Source organism: Cyprinodon variegatus, unplaced genomic scaffold, assembly GCF_000732505.1.
Source record: "Cyprinodon variegatus isolate N-32 unplaced genomic scaffold, C_variegatus-1.0 Scaffold113, whole genome shotgun sequence".
In the NCBI taxonomy this organism is placed as follows: Eukaryota; Metazoa; Chordata; class Actinopteri; order Cyprinodontiformes; family Cyprinodontidae; genus Cyprinodon; species Cyprinodon variegatus.
In genome coordinates this window covers 101,568-124,015 of record NW_015150566.1, presented here as the reverse complement: position 1 = coordinate 124,015, position 22,448 = coordinate 101,568, and the positions used below count along the sequence as shown (strand labels likewise).

At 38.7% G+C, this 22,448-nt stretch overlaps 1 protein-coding gene across 2 annotated transcripts in view; it reads left to right on the top strand.

Annotated features, from left to right (window-relative positions):
* The window catches only part of rhbdl1 (rhomboid, veinlet-like 1 (Drosophila)), a 59,372-nt gene that overhangs the window by 2,162 nt on the left and 34,762 nt on the right, over positions 1–22,448 (top strand). The window contains exons 2-5 of one of the 2 annotated variants that reach the window (XM_015375147.1): positions 9,287–9,445; positions 20,795–21,019; positions 21,838–21,986; positions 22,077–22,189. In XM_015375147.1, the coding sequence (XP_015230633.1) occupies positions 9,287–9,445; positions 20,795–21,019; positions 21,838–21,986; positions 22,077–22,189 (646 nt within the window). The remainder of the gene's footprint in view (positions 1–9,286; positions 9,446–20,794; positions 21,020–21,837; positions 21,987–22,076; positions 22,190–22,448) is intronic. The other variant, XM_015375148.1, reaches the window with a different exon arrangement.

Here is a 22,448-nt window from a genome sequence, read left to right as displayed (position 1 = left end):
GATGGATGGATGGATGGATGGATGGATGGATGGATGGATGGATGGATGGATGGAAGAATTGTGGACGGATGGATGGATGGATGGATTTCTTATTCTTAGCCAGTGTATTTCCTTTTCTTATCTATTCAAATTCACATGGTTATCACTGTGATGCAGTCCTTCTCTGATTCTAGGTTTCTGTTTTTATTTAGATCGTGTTTTAAATATAAAATCTTCTGTGGCCTCTTCCTTCTCTCTGTTTTTTAAAACTCTTACCCATTCCAAACCCAGTTTTTTTTTCTTCACCACATTCAGGCTGGTGAAAATGACTCCCTTTGACATCTGGTTTTGAGGGAACTTCCTGCCAAAACTGCCACTTTAATTCCCAAGTCAAATTTAGCTTTGGTCTTTCACGTCCAGAATTAACAAACCAAGATGGATTGCAGGAAAGACTCGACCCAAAGAGGATTTATTTTTAGGTAGAGACTCTGGAAAACAGTGCAGCTACCTCTGTGGGTGTGGGTGTTTTTGTCGTGTGCCTCTTGGTTCGGATAATGAACTGGCCTGTTGGGGTTTGGGCAGATTGGCAGATTTATTGGGCGGGTCATTTTGTCATGGAGGGAGAAATTGATTGGGCGGCTGTGGGGGTGTAGAGGTTCTGAGAGACCCGTCAGCAACATGCTGTGCACTCCCAAGGGACTGCAGCTCTATGTGGATACAGCAGCATTATTCCCATCTGTGTGTTTTTTCATTAAATCAGGGTTGGCTCGGTTTGAGAAGATGCTTTCTGGGGACACTTTAAATCTGCGGAACAGATTTGGATCCATTTCCTCTCCTTCTTCATAGCACATGTAGAGCATGTTGCTTCAGTCAGTCTGACTCATCTGTGTCAGTATCACTTGTGATGTTGGGCAGATCCTTGCGCTGAACGCGGAGCTGTTATTTCCAGGTTGTAAACAGCTACTTGTGTTATTGATCGGCGGCTGTATTTTGCTTATGCCAGGATGTTCATACACACAGGTTGTAGAAGCACAGCTGAGCAGACCACAGTCCTATTAAGCTCAGGTTTGAGCCTAATCAATCTCTCATGGTGACTGCAGACTTTCTTTCCTCCGTTTATGGGGTTCTATATGTGGTGGCCTTTGATTTGGAAAAAGGTCTCTTTAATTAGACCAAAAGAAAAGAAATTGGTCAGCAGACTTTGGATCAAAAATAAGCTGCCTGTCTGAACCTTTGACACATTTTCCTCATCGAAAAGGTTTAGATTGTTTTCTCACAGCTGCGCCCTGCACATTTTTATTTGATTTTCACTGAGACCTTTTCACAAAACCAACATTCCCCATAAGCCTGCCAGCAAATCCAGAAGACCTTGAGGTCAGCTGTTTGGTTGACCTCCTAATTGAGATTTTAGGCGTATTTAGTGTAGAAAAAAGGTCCAATATGAGTCATATATTTACCCTTAACACAAACAAACAATTTCTTTTAAAAAAACAGCAATATGATTGAACAGCTTTTGCAAAAATATCATATAGATTCTTTTTCCTACACTGCATTTAAATAATGTGGTGCTGTGAACTATAGAAAATGTTATGTAGTTATTCAGTATCAATGCCCTGTAAACCAATAGTAGCATCAATAAAATACTTAACCCGTCTAAAAAAAATTACACTTTTTGCTGCACTGCAAAAAATGGAAATCTAAATGAGTAATTTTTGCTTGAATTAAGCAAATGAGAAGTTACAGTAAGTGTTAAAGTAAGTGGAATACTTTGCCAATGGAACTGGACAATTTACATTTAAAATAAGAAAAAAAATTTGCTTTGTCTTATTTCAAGTGCATATTAACTAATTATCTAATTTTAAGAGTAAAAATACTCATTCCATTGGCAAATCATCTTATTTATCTGCTTAAATTAAGGGTAAATACACTTAATTTAAGATATTTTTTTTTTATTTCTAGATGATTTTTGCAGTGTGATATTACTACTTTGCATAATAACTATATATATATATATATATATATATATATATATATATATATATATATATATATATATTTTACCTATATCTGTTGTATGTTGACAATCACTTACTAATTTGGCTTTTTTTTGTCAGGAAAGAGACAATGCATGATTTTTCCATATATAACTACAGGTAAATAGCGTCAGTGTTAAAAAGCTTGGTGAAACAGTGTGCCACTATCTAAAACCCTCAATTTCCTTAGATTTCCTTAATGGAAAAAACAAACTTTTTTCCATTAAGTTTACTTAAATTCAGTTTCTTCAGATGTAAGTTCTCCTGTTATCTTATCTTGTTGCTATTTTTGGTGTATTGTTTTTTGGGGGCAGGGGGTTGCAGACAAATCTCACTGCTGCATTAGAGCCTCTTTGAAATCCTTATATGCTTCAAATACTGAGATATTTCAGCAGGACACTGGGTTACAAAAGGACTTGGAGCTGCTGTTGCAAGTTTAATAATTTTTAAAATAAGTCTAATGGTACAAAACCATTGAAATGTTACAGAATCGTATCGTTAATATAAAAAATTTCAAATATAAGATAAAAAAATGCAAAAGTTAATGATTTCATTTCCAAATGACTTCATTTAATTATCTTTCAAAACACAAATCTTATAGAATTTAGCTCAATGCATATTAGAGTATTTTGTTTAAGATCATCAGTTGTTCTAATCATGCAAAAAAAGTAAGAGAATAAGTAGTTTTGTCATATTTTTCAGAAAAGTATAGAGTTTTTTTGTGTTGTATCTGACATTTTTGTCGCTCATAAGAAATAGAGATTATATTTACCGACATCTGCTGGAGGACTGGTGACCTTTTGACACATTTGAGAACATTAAGTCATCTCCTGCTTTAAAATTATGACACATCAACTTCTAGGTAGAGAAGAGTGTCCTTTTTGTTATGGGAATATTTTTCCTTTAGGATTATTTCTGAAAGGTTAAAATCACAAGTATTAATTAAAAACTCTTGTAGTGAAGCTTGTACATGTTTCGCTCTTCAACACACCTCAAACAAATGAATGGGTTAAATGGAGGAGTTTGTGCAACTAAACTGAATACAGAGGAGGCAGTTTAGCTGTTTATTTTAGGTGTTTGACCTGAGTGGAACCAAGGACACATTTGAAATTTGCTGGACTTCGGCCTTCTAGGACTGGAATTTGGCTCCTTCAGTTTAAGTTAGGCAGACAAGGCTGGGATTTTATCTTGATACTATTTTATGTTTAAACATATATTGTGTTAAAGGCAGTAAACCCCAGAGCAAACAGTTCTTTCATATCTGCGCTGCAGGTCTTAAGGAGGAATGTCCTTGCAGGAATATCCTTGTGAATCGAGGAAGCTGGAACACATGAAAGAGAGAGACAGAGAGAATGCACCGGTGGAAACATGACTGAGTTTGTTGTTTGCGCTCTTTGAGGATTCTGTGCTGAGCACAGGGTATTTCTGGCCTTTGTGAGCTCACACATTTGCTCCTTGCAACACTGCAGATAAAATGACAGCTGATTGCAGTCAGCCTCTAAAGTTTGCCATAATTAGCTGAGGGAACATCTCTTTGTGTCTGCTTCAGTTCTTATCAGACTTATTTATATCCTGTCTTGGAAGTCTTAGTGTTTGTGACATATTCATGATAAGCAGTGAAAAACACTCTTGCTGTCTTTAAATCCTGCCTCCCGGTTGCCTTTGTGTTCTTTGAAAAAAGGAGCATTTTATTGTGTGTTTTTTTTTTTGGGGGGGGGGGTCCTAAAATATTTGAACCTGCTTGGTTTTATCCCAGATAAGGTGAGGAAGCCGTTTGGACATCCTGTTAAGGAGCCACATGCAGAACATGCTCTGTGATTATGAGTCAGAGACCCTGTTGTGCCCTGCGGAGGGCACAAAATATTCAAGCATCTCCCGCATTAAGGCATTAACTTGTCACCCACCTGCAGCGTTTTTGCTATTTTGTCCTGCTCTGAATAACGAGCCACTGTGTTATTGCAGAGGTCACCATCCTCCCTGTGTGTTGACCCATTTGCAGTATGTTTTTTTTAATGGTTGTGGTTCATCTGTGCAGCTCAGGTTTCATTCATGAGCTCCTGTGAACATTTGATAAGTCTGCTGTTGATTCAAGCTCAGTTTTGAATGTAACAGACATCCTTTAAGTTTTCCCTGCACTCAGCAGTCCACATATATTCTCCTCGCTCCTTTCCATCTCTTTCTTTGTTCTCCTCCTTCCTTTGGTGGTCTCCCACAACCTCGTCACGTACATCTGAATCCCCCGACATCGTCTCTTCCCGTTTCCCCCCGTCGTGAATTTTTTTTTTCTTTTCCTATTAATGTGAGAAAGCCTTCACTTCTTTGCTTTCTCCCCTGGAATGCCAATATGTCAGAGAAAAATGAGGAAATGCAAGGAAGGGAGTGACACACAGGCGACCCGTAACCATAGCAACACATGGAGCTTGTCAAAGTGTCGCCCTCACCGGTGTTGGATTGCTTCAATAACATTCCCTCTCAATGCTTTTCCCCAGCTTCTTCCTGCTCCTCTTCCAAAAAAAGAGCCTCATGCCAGCTCTAATTCATCTATGTTCATCACCTCAGTAATTGACGATCCTAATTGGCTACATGAAGCAATCCCTTACCCCCTTGTATCCTTCTACAGACAATGTCCTCTGGGTAAACAGCAGGATCAGCGTGGCAGCTCCAGGTCAAGCAGGTGTGTGTGTGTGAGTGTGCAGGAGTAGTGATACATTGACACATGGAGGCTGACAGTAGTCAGACGTCCCCGGTCAGGACAGAGCCAGGAGCATACTACAATCTGATCCTTTTCTCCTGTGAGAAGTGCACCCAGAGCACTGGAGTGTGTCACAGCCCACTTATAAGAAAGGGGAAGAAGAGGATTCACTGCCCGATGTTCAAGCCTTATATGAATCAGTGGCGAGGCATTTTCTTCCTCTTCCCTCATGTTCCCAACCCTCTCCTCCATCTTCTCCAGTGCTATCCTTTTTCATTTCTTTCATCAACCCACCAACCTCCCACACCCATTTTCTTATATTTTTGTCTCTTTTTTTTCCCATCTCCATTTGCTACCTCCTCTCGCCTCGTTTTCCCCACATGTTGCCTGCCATGTATTAAACACACTGCAGATATCTGAGCCGTGCTGCTCAGCTCCCCTGAGGGGAAAACAGGGACCTCTTTAAGCAAATACTGACAGAGCTTGGAGTAAAAGAGGGATTATCTAAAAATAGCCGTGGGCTTTTTGCCACCTCAGTTCTATTTCACCCACTACTTTGGCTTTATGTGCACTTTAGGCTGTATTAAGATTCCAAAATAATGTTAAGATTTTTTGTCAGGAAATATGCAGTGGATTTTTTCTGTGACTTGTCAAGAATTGTTTACATTTTCAGAGTTAAAGAAAATCAAGTGAGGAAAAAGTTGAAGCGAAATCACCAGAGGAACGATTTTCACCCCTTATCATTTATCTTGGTGAAAAACATGTCCTCATCTGCCTTCACTGACTTTGAGTCAGAGTCTGTTCTTAATCCATAGACTTCAACAAGCCGTCCATCCTAAGCAGCAATAGTAGCTGTCAGCTAAGAACAGGAAACTGAGGCTATAATTTGCACAGGCTCACCAAATTAGACAGTAGAAGACTGGAAAATATTGGCTGGTCTGATGAGTCTCGATTTTTGCTGCGACATTCGGATCGTAGGGTCAGAATTTTGTGTCGACAGCATGAAAGCATGGATCCACCCTGCCTTTCATTAACGGTCCACGCTGCTGGTGGTGAAATGGTGAGGGGGGATTTTCCTTGACACACGTTGGTCCCTTAGCACTAATTGAGCAAAGTGTCAATACTTCAGAATACCTCAGTATTTCTGCTGACCATCCATCCCTTTATGACCACACTGATACAATCCAGTAAGATAATGTCATGTCATAAAGCACCAATCATCCCAGACTTCTTGAAAAACGATAAGTTTGCTGAACTCAAACGGTCACAATCACCAGATCTCAATCCAATAGAGCAGCTTTGGGATCTGTTGGAGTTAAAGATTTGCATCATGGAGGCACAGCCAACAAATCTACAGCATTTGTGTGATGCTATCATCTCAATATGAACCAAACTCTCAGAGAGTATTAGCACGGTGTAGCTAATAGAGTGGCCAGTGAGTGTATTTGCTCCTGTAAAAAAACAATGAAAAAGCGGATTATATTTTATTGCATGGAATTCATTTTGTGATATGCAGTTTATAACTTGTTGCTATTTGTGATGGCGCCATGCATTTTGGCCAAATTACAGTACTAATACCCTTTCTGTCACTTACTCTGTCCCCTGATGCTGGATTCTACCACAAAGTCACAAAGAACTTGGTCAGCTCTCAACCAGGTCCTGACCAGGCTCAGTTTGGGTAATGAAAATTAAAAAAATAGGCCAGACTCAGATAACTAAGCCTGACTGAGCTCTCATACAGCTCTTGGCTCTGCGTGAATATAGGATCTTTGACCAGAAGAGCATTTCTGAGGTCAGACACTGATGTTAGATGATATTGTTCATCCCAAAGGTTTTCTCTCCAATCGAACTTAGGACTCCAAATCCAACTCAACCGTCCATGTCTTTATGAAATGGTGCCAAGAGATTTAGAAACAGAATTTGGTGCCAGGCATTGTCCATATTCATGGTATATTGACAACTCAAAGGCTTCTGCACTAAAGCCATGTTTAATATAGCATATTTACTATGTACAGTGATGCATCATAAAAAAAAAAGACATGATTCGTCACTCCTGAGAACATGGCTTGGGTGCAGCTTGTTGTTGATACCCATTCTCTACCATTAAACCTTATACAAACCTCTTAGGTTTATCCAAAGGGCTCTTTGGGTTTGAAGGTCTGTAGTAACTGACTCCTTAAAATGTTAATGATCTATGTTTGACATGTGCTTCAGCATCTGTCAAATACGTATTTCTGGAATTTCTGTCGATTTCAGCCATTTCTGTCTCTAGGAGTAACTGTAACACCTGATATTCTATATAAAAAAAAGGAAACAACGTAAAGTAACAGGTCATGTATCTGGAGTGGAGATTGGAGGGAAGACAAATGCAAAAAATAGGGAAATGTAACAGTAGGGATCAACTAGATGAACCAGGAATCTCATTCCGACATTTGACCTGCAGTTTTTGCTATTTCCTTAATTTTTGTGAATATTTTTGCAGGTGTGGTTTTTGTGCAGTTTCATTGCCTAGAAATATTTTTTATTTACAGCCAATTCTAGAACATACATGTTTGAAAAACATGCAAAACTATCCCTAAAAATATCTAAAGGAAGCAATATACAAGCACATTGAGTCACACAAAAGGACTTCCTGATTGATCTTGGCTCCTTGTGTGAGCACTGGAGCTTCAGGCTCTGGGCCTCGTGCTGCTCAGCCGGACGATGTGCAGCACAGCTTAACGCCGTCCTTCTCATGCAGCTATCTTGTCAGACTATGTCAGGGACAACTGCCTTAGTAGCAACGTGAGACCAGATGGGATTTCACCCTATGTCATAACCGTTGATCATCCAACAAGAATGGCTTCGCTTTAAAGCTACATCAGAAAGCTGGATTCACCCAGGAGCAACAGTATGCTGCCAGTTTACTAACCAAAGCCTAAGGAAGCCGCTTGCTTTCAGGAATTGTTGAAATGAGAAGAAGCAATTACTCCTCCTGTGCAGTCTCTTTGTTACATCCTTAGTTTGCCCTTAAGCACATTTTAACTAATGCTGTACTAAGCAGAGTTGGCAGAAGAAATTAGAGCATCGATGAAGAGCTTCTGAATTGTATTTAGGACAGGAAAGGGGGAAGAAACTGACACAATATGTAGAGTAAGCCACTGCATGGATATCATGTTACAAAAAAGAATTATAGATCCTGGAGTTGCACAAATCAGGCTTTTTCAAGAAACATGCAGATTTTTGTACATGCTCTGTGCAGACATCAGTGAGGAAGCTGCTGTCTGAACTTGTTATGCTACCTTTATCAGGAATACTGGATGCACAGTGGCACTGATTTATTTATTTATTTTTTTTTTTTTTTTTTTGCATTATTTGGAAACATGCAAGCTTCCTGAAGATTCATTCATCAACTTTTCATCACAATTTTGAGATGTCAATAGCTTTTGCATGTACTGTCTCTCTTAAAGTGTGTGCATGTTATGTAACATGCTGGTAGGCACTTTATTATAGATAAACTTTGCAAAACTGAAGCTGGTCAATTTTAGGATCAGATTTGGTTCTTGAGCTTAGAGCCGTTTAGGTCGGAGGGGATGAAAAACTGATGGGTGTAAGTTTGAAACAATGTTACACATAAAATCTGCTTTTTTATATAATAAAAAAACAATGTTGACTTCTGTGATGGAAATCCAGGATCAGTTTTTCTGTCTAGTAGAAATTTTAGAAAATGTTCTGTTTTTTTGTTGTTGTTGTTTTTTTTGTGCTATTAAACATTTTAAACCTGCCCACTGTGTGCCGCACCTTCCATACTGGCTCCAGCTGCCTCGTTCCGGACATGCTGGGTCTCTGAGGACTTAACCTTAAATCTGAATTCAACATAAAACGAAGGAAAATTTATTTTTGCGAAAAATCTCAGCCTTTTTTTGCATTTATGAATGCATAAAATGTTTTAATGCTTTTTCTTTCATTCTGTTTTCTAATATTTAACCTGCTGATCCTCAGATTGAGCCAATCAAGGTAATATTTTTTTTCAACCAGCTGATTAATTAATGCATCTCTCTTCATGCACAAGAGACCATTTCTCTAACCTAGTAGTTCTGATTTAGAGAGCAGCTCTCAATCATTTTTATGACGCTCTGCTTCTCAGATCAATAACAAGGAGTCAGCAGGAACAGCTCGTGTGTTTGGGGTCCTCAGTGAAAAACGAGCTGCAGCTGAAACCAAGCAGGCACATGATGCGTCATATCAGAAACAAAGACCTTCTCGTTTGATCCGTGGGGGGGGGGTTCTCTGGGAAAACTGCAGGTTGCTGTGTTAGTACACACCTGTCTTTATGATTTTACCCCTTTCAACATCAAGCACCCAGCCTGACTGATCTTCTGTTTCTTTATTTCTTGGGAAACATGAATTTATCCCACAGTAATTAATACTCATGTCACAGCTCCTATTCTGTTAGACGTCTCAGGTGTCTTTTACTAATCGCCTTCTAAGGGGAGCCTGTAATAAACTGTCTAGAGCTTTTTGTTAAAGAAAGAAGAGACAATATCAAGCATGACTAAGTTTTAATGCTGCAGTAGCTAAATTATACATATTTTCTCTGCAGTTGGACCCAGAGAACACCGGTTTCATCCCAGTGGAGAACTTCACCAGCTTGGTGGAGCACCATGAACTGCAGCTTGACCCGTCCAAATTGGACATGCTGTTAGCACTCGTCCACAGCAATGAGGAGGGACAGGTGTGCTACCAGGAGCTCATTGAGCTGGTGAGTGGGAAAGTGTGCAGGAAACACAGGCAAACACACCGGTCATTCTTTTACAAAGAAAAAAACCTCTCGAGCTGCTGCCGCGCACAACTTTCAACGCCTTTTGATTTCAGAAAAGGTTACTGAATTGATTCAGTCGGGGCCAGCAAGCTCTGCTGTGGCAAAAAATTGATGGGATCATTTAGGCTGTCGTCCCTGCAATGGAGGATCAATCTCAGCAGTTAATGTATCGGTAAATCCAGACGCTTAACCTCTCAAGTGTTGCAGAGCAAAACACCTACTTCAGCCTGTGTCAAATACTGTAGCGCTGTATTTGGACAACTCCACACTGTTCTGTGTCTTATAACAACTGGATTAGAGGATAGGGCATGTGCAATTTCCTTGCTGTTGCAGGATTTGGAATAAATAAAGTGTAAGCAAGGATTTTTTTTGTATTTAAATTTTCAAAATGTGTGACATAAATTCATAGCCAGCCCCCCTTTTGCTCTAAAATTAGTTAACAGTTTTTGGAATGTACCACATTTGCAAAACGAACTTAAAAATTTGCACAAACTAAGTAAGACTACATGCCGTGGGACATAACAGTAATTTAAAACCTCAAATTCAGAATTAAAATTAGGTCTGAACTTTGACTAGACCATTCTTTCCTTTATATCTCTGGCTGTGTTTTAATGATGATCCCCCTGCTGCAAGGTGGATCTCCACCCCACCTCTTTTCTTCTTCACCCTGTAACAGAGTTTTGCTTTGAATTGCCTGTATTTATCTCTCTCAACTTGGTTCCAATATCACTATGATTTTTACAACTTTACAAATTTTTACTACTAAATTAATTTTGTGCAACACCCGAGTTGTGGATTTCTTAAGCTCCTCCAGAGTTAAAATACGTGCCATGGCTGCCTCTCTGATTAATACTGTCCTTGATTTACCAATCTCTTTAGGTGGACAGCATTGATCAGAGCATCAAATAACTGGTAGATTTGCTCAAACACTGTCCTGCATCAGTTATAAATTCCTGAGCAAATTGGAGATTTTTCAGAGCTGCACAGATCTGAGCACCCTCTTTAACCCCCCTGCCACTGTGAGAGAGATGCCACTGCCATAAACTCACCCCAGGGATTTATTTGCATGTTTCCCTTTTTTTTTTAAGCTAATTTCTTCTTTTCCCTGAACTTTCTCCCCCCTCCCTCTCTTTTCTTATTTCATAATTTTTGTCTGTTTTGCAATGAAAGCCACACGAGGCCACAAAGTTTACTGCAGGCCCCATTTCTGAAATTTGTTGGTCCTATAGGGAAACAACTGTACCAAAACTGCTCCCACAGCGACAACAGTCCTCACCTCTCTCCTCCCTTTGCTCTTAAGTCAGCTTTTATCCATCTCATTCGTCATGCAACATCACATGCCTCCATTTTTAATAGTGCACCCACAGCTGCTTCTCCCCAGCTCCTTTTGGCCTCCCTTCCATCAACATCAGGGCGACGCTTTTAAAATTGCTCATCAGCCAAAATGCAAATTGCCTTCGATTAGCACAGCATTGGTAATAGCAGGGAGTAATCTGAGCTAATTTGAGAAGCCCAGCCTTATGCTGATATCGACCCCCCTGGACTGATTTTTAAAGATTTATCCGATTGACACATGTGAGAGAACATACTTGTGCTGCTCTGCACATGCAGGCAATTAGCATACACACAAACACTTTCAGGAGGTCTATAAGTAATTAATGCTGCTGCCACCCACCCACTTCCCCACAGTCACCGCTTCAGTCACCCACATCTCACAGAGATTGCATGAAATGCAAACAGCCTCTCATTCATACACATGAGCACCGCCAGAGCCGATTTGCTGAGTAATTTAGGGAATATTCAAACATTGATGTGAATCCAGTGCTCTGAAAGGTCTCTCTCCTCTGGGATGACAGGAAGCAGAGCGTTTCTTCCTCCGTTAAATCTTCAGGTCCTTGGTTTAAAATTAAAAGTTTGGATGAGTTTGATTCTAAACTTAAAATGCATTTATTCTTTCCTTTTTAAGAAAAACATATCAAAGACGGATGAGGAGTGCATCTCATGATATTAAGTTGATATTAAGATTAGGATAAGTATGGTAAAAGAAATAAAGGTGACAAGAAAATATCAGTACTTCCAGGAGTTATTCCCTATTCCTCTTCTAATTTATTCCCATTCTTCCATTTTTATTTAACTTCTTTCCCTTTATTACTCATGTACAGTATACCTGCATGTGCTTGGTGAGGTACATCCTGCACAGATCACCAAACTATCACAGAACAACAACAAAAAAACAGAGTAAAACAACCAAAAATGATCACATTTCAAGCCACAGATCATCGTATGTACGTTTTTAGACTGTGGAAAGAAGCAGGAGTACAAAGAAAACTCAGGTATGAATTGGGGAATAAACACCACCTTACAGCCAGATACAAAAAAACTAGTTTTAATGAGTTATAGGTAAAGTGCTTCAATATCAGTATCCCACAGGGCTAGGTATACTCAACCCCCTCATTTGCTCATTATACTCTTGCATTTTGATTCTAGCATTCCCAGGAAATCTTGTTATAAAGTTTTCAGATGAAAACCCTGAAGTGGGATTCATTTTGACTGCCTACAGAAGCGATGTGCTCAGTCTGACTGGGAGTTCAGTGAATAACCTCTTGTTGAACTCCTCAAAAATTAAAACATTGATACATTTCACGAAACGTTGAAATTTCCCACGAACATTGAACCTAGACAGCGTGTGGAGCAAGTGACGGACCTTAGTGATGAGCTGCTTGTGACCTTTCCCAGAGCTATTGTCAAGAGCATTGAATGAACTGCATCCCTGTTTGGTACCATGGATGTCATGCTGCTGACAAAAAGCTCTCTCCTACGTGCTCTCCTTCCCCATTACAGACATATCAAACAGTTGTTTCCTCCGCAGAGCTCTGCAGAAATGTTCCAAACCTGCTCAACATTGAAATGTTTTTAACTGACATTTCAGATGTTTTAACTGAAAAGTAGATCTGAAAAAAACTCAGAAGGGAATCAAATAAAACTATTGTAAAACAGACTAGAGCAAATGTAGGTAAAGTAATACAGTTTTAGTAAATCCGTGAATGAAAAAAGCTAATTTTGTGAAATAAATTTGAGAAATTGTATTTTAATAAACAAAATAAATGTGTTTTTTCCCATGGAGATTTTGTTGAACACAACTTAACAAAAAGATTGATATTTATAAGATATTGTTATTAAATATAGTAAAGTACTGTTTTTTTATATATATATATATATTAACCCATTGATTAGTAATAATTAGACATTTTAAGTAAGTGCTTAACTTTGAGTTAAAATATTGTAACTAGAACAATCTGAAAAGTCTGAAAAATATTTTCTCCATAAAGGAACAAAATAATAAATTGGCCACATTCTCCCAAACTTCCCCCAAATTTGAATAAATGGGTTTAAGGCCTCATACAGTCCATGTTGTGCCATGTGGAAAACATTGAGGTTCAGGATATGTTGGTGTATCTCTGCTCAGCTTCTTTTATTTTTTAGAGCTTCTCTCAAGATGGGTGCTCATTGTTGCCAGGTGTTTATTTCTGCAAGAAATAAACATCTTACACTTGCTGCTGTGTGTACACTTACACGCAACTGTAAGTGCACAGCCCATCAGTGCACGTTAAATCCATCATCCTTGCAGGGCAATCTTAGCCGTAGAATGCTCAATCATTTTAGCTGGAGGGCAGATAGAGAAGCTCTGCTAAACCGTCTCTGGGGGAGTTGTGCATACACTCCACACCACACTAGTACAGCATAAAGTGTTGCTGTGCTTCTGAATATTAAACAACCAATCGCCTATGCAGCGTTCTACAAACAGCTAATTATCAGGGAAGAACTACATGCAGACGTTTTACAGGATTCAGTCTAACTAATTTATATTTTACAAACCAAGAGTCATCTTTTGAGTCCGACGGTCAGGATCCTCTGATGCCATCAATTTTTGTGTTGTTTCATTTCGGAAGAATTTTTTTTGCATTGTAAGTCGGTTACCATGATTAATTACTTGCTTTAAGGTATCTAGTTTGTCCAAAAGAGGAGCTGTGTAACCCTCCAAACCCAATGCAAAAATTGTATAAATTCAGTTTTTCAGCTTGAGGTTGAGTTTAATGTATTTTAAAATATGAACCCACAGTAAAACGTTCATCTATAAAATGCATTTTCAAAATAAATAAAAAGCTTCTAAAAAATGGAGGGTAAAATACGAAGTACTCATCATAAATCAACCAGATTTTAATGCATTTTTCATTAAACTTCATAGTACGTCGGACCACAAACATATTGCTGAAAAGTATTATTTCTTTAATAAATTTAGATTAAAAAAAACAGGAGGCCTAGCTAGAGCTGCACATAGTTGTGTTTTTTTTTCTGATGACTTTTCAGAGCAGAAACTTTACAGTTTGGTTTTAAAGCCATCTAGTGCTTAAAGTGTCAAGGTAAGGTTGCTACCAGTCAGCATCACATCCTCCACTGAAACCTTTTCTCTTTCAAACGGCTACGCCTATGCACTTTCCCTAAGTGTTCAAGACTGAAGGTCTATTTTTCCGGATTGCACTGTGGGCATGATTAAACCATGAAGGGAGATTGTGGCCACAAACACTGAGGGGGGAAATAATAGTGAGGAGACTCTCATTTTAAAAGGATTTGGGCAAGAAATGACCCGCGTATCTGGGTCAGGGTGGAATCAACAAGCTCAGATCCAGTGATTTAAGGTTTTACTGTGAGAGTGCATGAGAGGGAGGGAAGGCAAAGGAGAAAGGGGGTTTTGGTCTTGGGGGATGGACGACTCACAAGTTCAGCCGTAGTCAGGAACGGTGAGCAGTGCATGTGAAGAAAAATTTGAAATTTTAAGCAAAATCTGGGGAATTTGTTGGTTTGATTGGCAAAGCTGCAAATGGAAGAGGTGTGAAAATAAAGACAATCTGCAAAGAAATCTGCAGGAAATCCTATTTTTAATTTGAATTAAGCCATCTAGGGGAAATGGTGCTAATGACCAAATGAAAAAAACAAAACTAGAACTTTTTAACCTCCATGCAAAATGTTATGTGTGCAGGAGAACCAATTAGACTTCACTCTGAAAAGGGTATTTTCATTTCTCACCACCTTACATGGTGGTGGCAGCATCATGCTAAGGGATTATTTTTTTTTACTTCATAAGGGAAGCTGGTCAGGGTTGACCGGAAGATGGAAGCTCAATCCTGGACAGTCTTGGAAGAAAACCTGTAAGAGACTGCAGAAAACAAGACAGAGGAGGTGGTTCACCTTCCAGCAGGACCAAAAAATGCAGCATTTTTAACAGGGCACCCATGTGACACCCTTTTTATATTATAGATCAAACAGGAAATCACAGATCTCCCCTTTTTTAATTAAAGGACAGTGTTTGTTTTATCAAAATGTCATGCACTTAGTTTACTGCTGAGCAGGTGGAAAGGAAAACAAATAGAGCAGTTTTATTTTTATTTGAATTTTTTAATAACTAGATGACTTTAAAATTTGATGTTCATATAGGTTTTTGGGTGTGAATACTTAAAAAGAATTTTTCTAATTATTATTGAGCTGTAAGGTATTGACCATTTGGTGCTGCTAATTAACCCATGAAGGACTATTGATTGAATCCTTAGGCAGGAGGTACAGTAGTTACTACAGCTGCCAAGAATAGGATGAACAGTACTATTTGAAACCAATTACAGGCTCTAGAGTTGACCCAGTGAGGCACCCTTACAGGGAGATTCTCTCTTTATCTGAGTGCTTCTACCCTTAAGATAAATTATTCCTTCATCAGGGAACTTCCAATATTACTGATGCATTCCTCCAAGGTGTTTCCCAGCCAACCCTTTACAATGTCATCCTACTTGTTTATTTTACTACATCTCTCTTTCTGTTGCCCTAAAAGCCTTCCTGGGTGTTTTGGCTGCTCCTGTGTGCCTTATTTCTGTTCGCTGTCTTTCTCTTGTCGTCACTTCAAAAGGCTGCTAATGCTCGCTTTAGAGACGGCAGTCCCGCACATGGAAGAAGGTGAAGCAGAGTGACAGCAATGCTAAGCCGTGTCTGCAGGGAACGAATCTTCACAGAGGCAACATGAATGGAGAGAGCAGCAGGTGCTGTCACCCAGCCAAGCGTAGACTGAATCCACTCGGAGGAGAGTGTTGGTGGAGGGAAACGACTGGATACACTGAGACATTAAAGAAAGAAATGGGATTTCTCACCTTAATTGTCAAACACTGATCTCTAATTATGGTCAAAACTCACACAGGGAGGGGAAAATTTCACCTTTAATTAATCTATCTGCCATTGTAGCTTTATCTCTCTACTTCATGGATGGTAAAGTTATGTTTCTCAGTACTTTTTGTACTAAACTCGATCAAGATGTTTAGATACACAACTGAAAAAGACACATAACATTTTCTCACCCTTTAATATCAACTCTATTTAAACCATTCCTGGTTTTGGTGAGTAATTATAACTGAAATGATTTCTGTTTGAAAAAATTAATCAAATTCAGAAGTGTTTATGTGCTTTTGCATTCCCTTCTGCAAGCTTCTAACAGACCTTCTAACAGACCTTCTGACAGACCTGGTGTAATTGGGCAAACTTATTTCTCAGGCATATTTACACTCATCAATTTTATATCCAAACTTTTACTCCCTGCTGGATGTTTTGAGATGTTGCTCTGCACAATGTTCTTTCCTCACGCTGTCATCCATTTTGTGAAGTGCACCAGTCCCTCTTGCAGCTGAACATCACCACATCATGATGCTGCCATCACCACACTGCACAGCTTGGCCTTTTTGCTTTTTTTGTTCACATGTTTGTGAACCTTTAACAATGGCCATGGTGTCCAAAAACTTGATTTACAGTTTCATTTGACTAAAGAACACGCTTACCATGCAAAACATCCTTGTTCCTGAATGCATGTGCAAACTTTAATAATTTTCTTTTATGTTGCTTGAAAGCCGGGCACACACTGTGCGACATTTTCAATCGTTGCACGCAGCTACAGGTAAAACTGTTCGACAAAACCGCAGGGTTTAAAAGTTCACGATGTATGTTCTCACACTGTGCGGCCCGATGCTCGTGTGCAACCTTATGATGGCCGACTGAATTTCAAACATTTTTGATTTCCTTCCGACCTTACGATTCCTGATCGGGAGGTGGTCATGAGAGGCTGATCGCCCCTTGTTACACCCTGTACACTACATGACGCATGACACACGATCCGGCTGAAAGTCAGCCTGATCAAAAAATTCTCACATGACTGGAGAATCAGCCCGAAAAGGACAAAAAATCGTATAGTGTATGCCCAGCTTTAGGAGTAATGGCTTCTTCTTCTCTGAGCGGTCTTTCAGCTCATATTGGTTCAGGACTTATTCATTGTGGATAATGAATATTTCTTTTCATTCTCAGAGCCACATTACAAAATATTTTGATTGACCTCTTGACACATGAATTTATATAAATGTATATAAATCTAAAAGATATTTTATTTTTATTTAAAAAACGAATTTAAATTTGTGAAAACATTTACAATGATAACATACATCGTTAGGGATCAGTTATATTGGAAACCAGAACCTGCCAAAGGTTCCTAGGTTCACAGCGAATGTGAAAAACTGGCACTGTTGATATCTTGGCTGTGTATGTAATACAAAGGGTCTGTTGCATATTTGCAACAATAGGTGCCATTTTTGGCACAATCTCTTGCAGGTGTTACATCTGATTTCCTTTAGATGATTCCACAGTGTTACACGAGAAAAGTGTTTAAACTCCATGTAGATAGAACAGGTCAAATCCTGGACCTTCTTGCTGTATGGCAACATACTAACTACTACTCCAACATCAAGCTTTCTTTCATATATATAGTTTTACATTTGCGCTTTTAGACCAATGCTCTATTCGTGGTAGAACCTGTGATGTTCTGGTGATCTCTGCTCTCATATCCTTTCATCACCTCCAGTGTTATAATTAGCCAGTGTTAAGGCAGCTGTATCTAATTATCAAAGTGATTTCTTATAATGAAAAATATCTATGCACATTTATGTCTCTTGATTACTTTGCTTATGCATTTCTATACTTTGTCCTTTAGTATATCTGACTCTTTAACAGTTACTGATGCTGTCCCACGGCTCCTTGTCAAGCAGTTGGACTTGGCTAACAATCCAGGAATTGTATTTTCTTCAGGTATATCTTATTCCCTGCTTGGTTTTCTCAAGAGGAGTCGTTTCGCCTCCATTCAGCTCCATTCAGCTCCCACATTTGCCAAGGTTACTGAGAAGTCTGAGATCCAGCTCCTTGCTGCACTTTCTCTCCCCTTGTCAGGCGTTCACAGTCGGATGTAAATATTTTTGCCTTGTCAGCTTTCTGGCTGCATTATATGCGCTGCATTGTTAGGCTAAAGATGTCAGCTGTTTAAAGGTTCCCTACTGTGGGGAGCTGAACTGACAGTGTGTTTATCCTGACAGCCTTCTGCCTTGGCTGTCAAATCAGAGGCATTAGGATAGTTTTTATCCTAAAACCCTATTAAAGAACTTATCTAGAGCCGGTCCTGCTGGCTGTAGTTTGCTGCAGTGGCCTTGCTCACTAAGCAAATTTGCACTATATGAACACACATTTACAGGTATCGCTTCTTTCATTGAAATATGTTCTTGTTATCAAAATTTGCCTTTTTGTTTGGGAGAACAACCCGCTAGCGCCTTTTTTTTTTTTAAGGAGCAGGATTTAATCAGATTCACAATCATTTAATATCAGTCAAAGGCCACTTCTATATTTTGATTTTATGTATGTTTTCCATGAATAACAAGTTTCTTCCAACTTTTGCAGATAAATGCATGATGTTGATATAATTTCTATGCAGCTGAATTAAGCTCAAATTATGTCTTTATTCAGTTAAATAAAGAGGAACCTCATCCAGGATTCACTAAGCACAGGCTTTTCTTTAATTTTTTTTTATCTAACATAATTAAAATGTTGAATTACCATTGATTTTCTTTTCTTACTGTTTAACACTTTCAGTATCAAAGTGGGTATTTCGTTTTTATCTTGTATTAAAGAGCCAGAATTTTAATACGGCAGTGAATAAACAGAAGCTTTATATAAATTTTTTAATGAATGACTGAAATCAGCTTTTTTCTTGTGGATGAATCCTTAGATTTAGTTCAAACATTTAAAAGAGGAAACAGATTAAAGAGTTACTAATAGAAATAGCTAATTTTAATGATCCATTGGTGTTTTTGTGTTTCTGTTTTATCATTTCCCTGTTTTTTAATGCTCTCTCTTGAGTTCCCATTTCATTTCCTTTTTTTTATTGCTGTCGTTCATTTACAGTTTCTTTATTTTGATTTTTGTTTGGGTTTGTTTTTACCTCTGATCAGTTATTTACTGCTATTAGTCATACTCCATCAGCTCACTGCTTTTATTCTACCCAGCTGTTCCTCTTTATGATCGACTTGCCTCGCCAGCAGCCTGTTTTCATCCTCCACCCTGCCTCTGTAATGAAGCTGTTGATCATTCCCTGCCAAACTCTTGCTTTCAGCTGCCATGTCCACCGGTTCTCCGTCACATCTGCCTGTTTCTCCATACATGCTTTATGTTCTGTTTTTGTTTTGTCACATCCTCTGGTGATTTCCCATTTTGGTCTGTCTAACAAATGTCTGCATTGTAGTCCTACTCTGTACAACCATCAAGATATATTTCTACCCAAAGATAATAAAAAGGGATACATTTACGACTTAAAACTAACAATGAAGACTCTTTATTATTGATGTGAGCATCTGAACCATACTAAATTATAAAAGTAGTTACTTTATTTAAAACTGAACGCTTGAACTACTTCCCTGATCTTTCCTGTGTTGGCTAGCATCCTGCTTGCTGTTAGTTTAACTTGTTTAATTTTTAAAGATACCTTTGAACAGAGCAAACTAATGTTTACTTAACATGCAATAAGCTACTTTTTTTTTTTTTATAAAAACACATTTATTTTTTGTATAGAAATTAGATAATTACAGCTAACATTAAAATGTTTTTGAAGTGTCTTCACTGTAGACAAATTATATAAAAAACTGCTTGAAAAGTGTAGAAAATGTGGATCTTCAGTTGTTGTTTTTTTTGTCTGGATTAATATAGATGAAAACGACTGAGTAAGTAATTTTCAACCTTCCTCTGTGCTCCATTGTTTTGTTTTTTTTTAGAAAGGAGTTTCTATTCTCTTTATGCAGTATTTTTGACTGCAGTAACAGAAAGACGGCCATATGTTTAATGCATATTTGCAACTCAAGCCAGCAGTATCAAGGGTTAGTAACATTGGTATCTACTACAATGGAAATTGCTAGAGTGGCTTAAGTGATGAATTATCATGTGTGTGTGAATGTTTTTATTTCTCATGGCTTTCTGGAAATGAAACATTAATGCTGTTTTTGGATTTCCAAAAGAAGCAATAAATTATCTGAGATTTTGCAGAATGTAATCCCAAACGTCACTACTTTCGATGTAATTTCTATAAGGAATGTTTTTATAAAATTATCCACGTAAACATAGGCTCTAAAATTCTGAGAGAACAGAAAAGTTAAGATTAAACTATTTGAACAAAGATCTAAAGTGGATAAAACCAAGAAAATGGCTCCGCTATTAATATGATTTCCACAACCTACCGGATTATGACGAATGATGTACTGTAGTACACAGGATTAACCTCAAAATTTGCAAATTTCTTCTTTTCAAAAATATTTTCTCACAAAAAAGTGTCCTTGTATCTGTATTAGAGGTGCAAATGCAGCAAAATATCTGTTTTAGTCGATTCAAAAATGGAGGGTCAATGGGAGGCTTGGTTATAAGCTGTTTTCTATTTTTGTCCTGTGCTTTCCTGAAAAAAAATAGCATTTCTAGGTATTTTCTTCTATCTATCTATGTCTAATCTTTGTTTTATGTTCACAGGTTAAGTATACAAGGTTTTAACACACTTTTTTAAGCTGATAGCAAACATTTAATGTTTTAATCTTGTTATGACTATTCAAAGAAAGTGTACAATTTGCTGCTGTGCAATGACTATTCAGGTTACATCTCTTTATGTTCTTATTTTTCTATTCTAAAGGTTGCCTGGCCATTTTGGATGGACGTTTCAGTCCTGTAGCAATAAAAAAATCAACACAGTGAAGTGGTTAGATTTTCCTTTGTTTTTGGATTGATACAGATCATCCAGTTGTTTCAACACTGTCTTAATTGAAGAATGGAATGAAATTCAAAATGGAAAACTAAAACTACATTGTATCTTACTTGCCATAAAAAAGTAATTCTATTTTATCTTGTTGTCAGATGAGCAGCAAACGCTCCAGCAGTTTCCGACGTGCCATCGCCAATGGGCGTCGCACCCTGCAGAGGGAAATCCTGCTGGACGAGACGGGCCTTGGGCTTTACAAGCGTTTTGTCCGTTATGTGGCCTACGAGATCCTGCCATGTGAGACGGACCGACGCTGGTACTTCCACCAAAACCGCCTTTGTCCTCCGCCCATCTTCATTGCAATTGTCACCATCGTTCAGGTTCGAGAAAACCCTTTGAGCCTCTTCTGTGATCAATTGATTTGTGATGGACGAAATGTACACACCTATAGGGCTAATTATTGCCCCTCTTTGGTGCAGACATGCTTATAGGACTCCTTGTTTTACTTGAGATACCTGCTATCAGTGGTACAAACCTCTGCAGCTCCGAGTTTTCCAAGAACACCTCTTTGAAAAGATTTATAGCTTCGAACCGAACTTCACATGAGCCGGTAACCCTATTGGGAGCCAGACTCTTAAAGTGCAGTTTATTGCTGCTCAATAAGTCCTTATGGACAATTTTTGAGGTGACCCACTTTGGATATCGGATTTTCTGTGAGTTTGCACTGTGGATACCGATTAAAAAATAACTGCTCTAATGTGGTCCATTTAGAAAACATTTAAAAGACTTGGAAATGGTGTTGGGTCACATCTGAAAGGTTGAACATTATGCAGTGAAACCAACCAATGCAATTTCCTCATTTCCTCTGAAACCATTAGAATTTTCAGGAGGGAAAGCCAAGTTGCCTTTGAATGTCTCTAAATGGAGCCGACGGGCCTGTAATGGCATGAGAATATAATTGTTCACATTCACTTTAATTTAGAGGGACAATGAGCCATTATTCTATGAGAAGAAATTAATGGAACTGATCCAGATGTGTCTTTTATTGCTGCAGGCAGTAATTGTCTCCACAAGTTTAATAAGCATCAAGTGAGGAATACAAAAACAGTCAGAAATGTCACATGTCTTTCAGAAAATATAATAGGGTTTTGTCTCGCAGGACCTTATTAACAAAGCTGGCATGAACGCTGTGTTGCAGATAATTGTGTTCATGTGCTATGGCATCATGCTCAACAAGTGGGTTCTGCAGACCTACCAGCCAGACTTCATGAAGAGCCCACTGGTCTACCATCCAGGTCACCGTGCACAAGTGTGGCGATTCTTCAGCTACATGTTTATGCATGTTGGGTATGTTAGCGTTTTCCTCTTTCTTTGACTGCTGACGACGAGGCTAAACAAGGGCAACAAAATCATCTTTAAACTTTCTTCTCTCTGCAGATTAGAGCAGCTGGGATTTAATGCTTTGCTGCAGCTGATGATCGGTGTTCCTTTAGAAATGGTCCATGGCATCTTACGGATAAGTTTACTCTACATGGCAGGAGTCCTGGCCGGTGAGTGTAATTCTGGTATAAAATCGTTCTGACATTTACATGCTTTAATGAGAAATAAGAGGGGAATTATCAAATGAATATTGTAAAGTTATATAAAGTTTGCTCATTTAGGTGACTTGCAGGCATGGGCGGTTCTAGACAGGGGCCAAGGGGGGCCAGGGCCCCTGCAGATCAAGTGCTGGCCCCTGTTATGGCCCCTGTGCTGAAGACATAATACTTAAAGAAATTCGAATGATGATCTGCGCTGAAACAGACATGG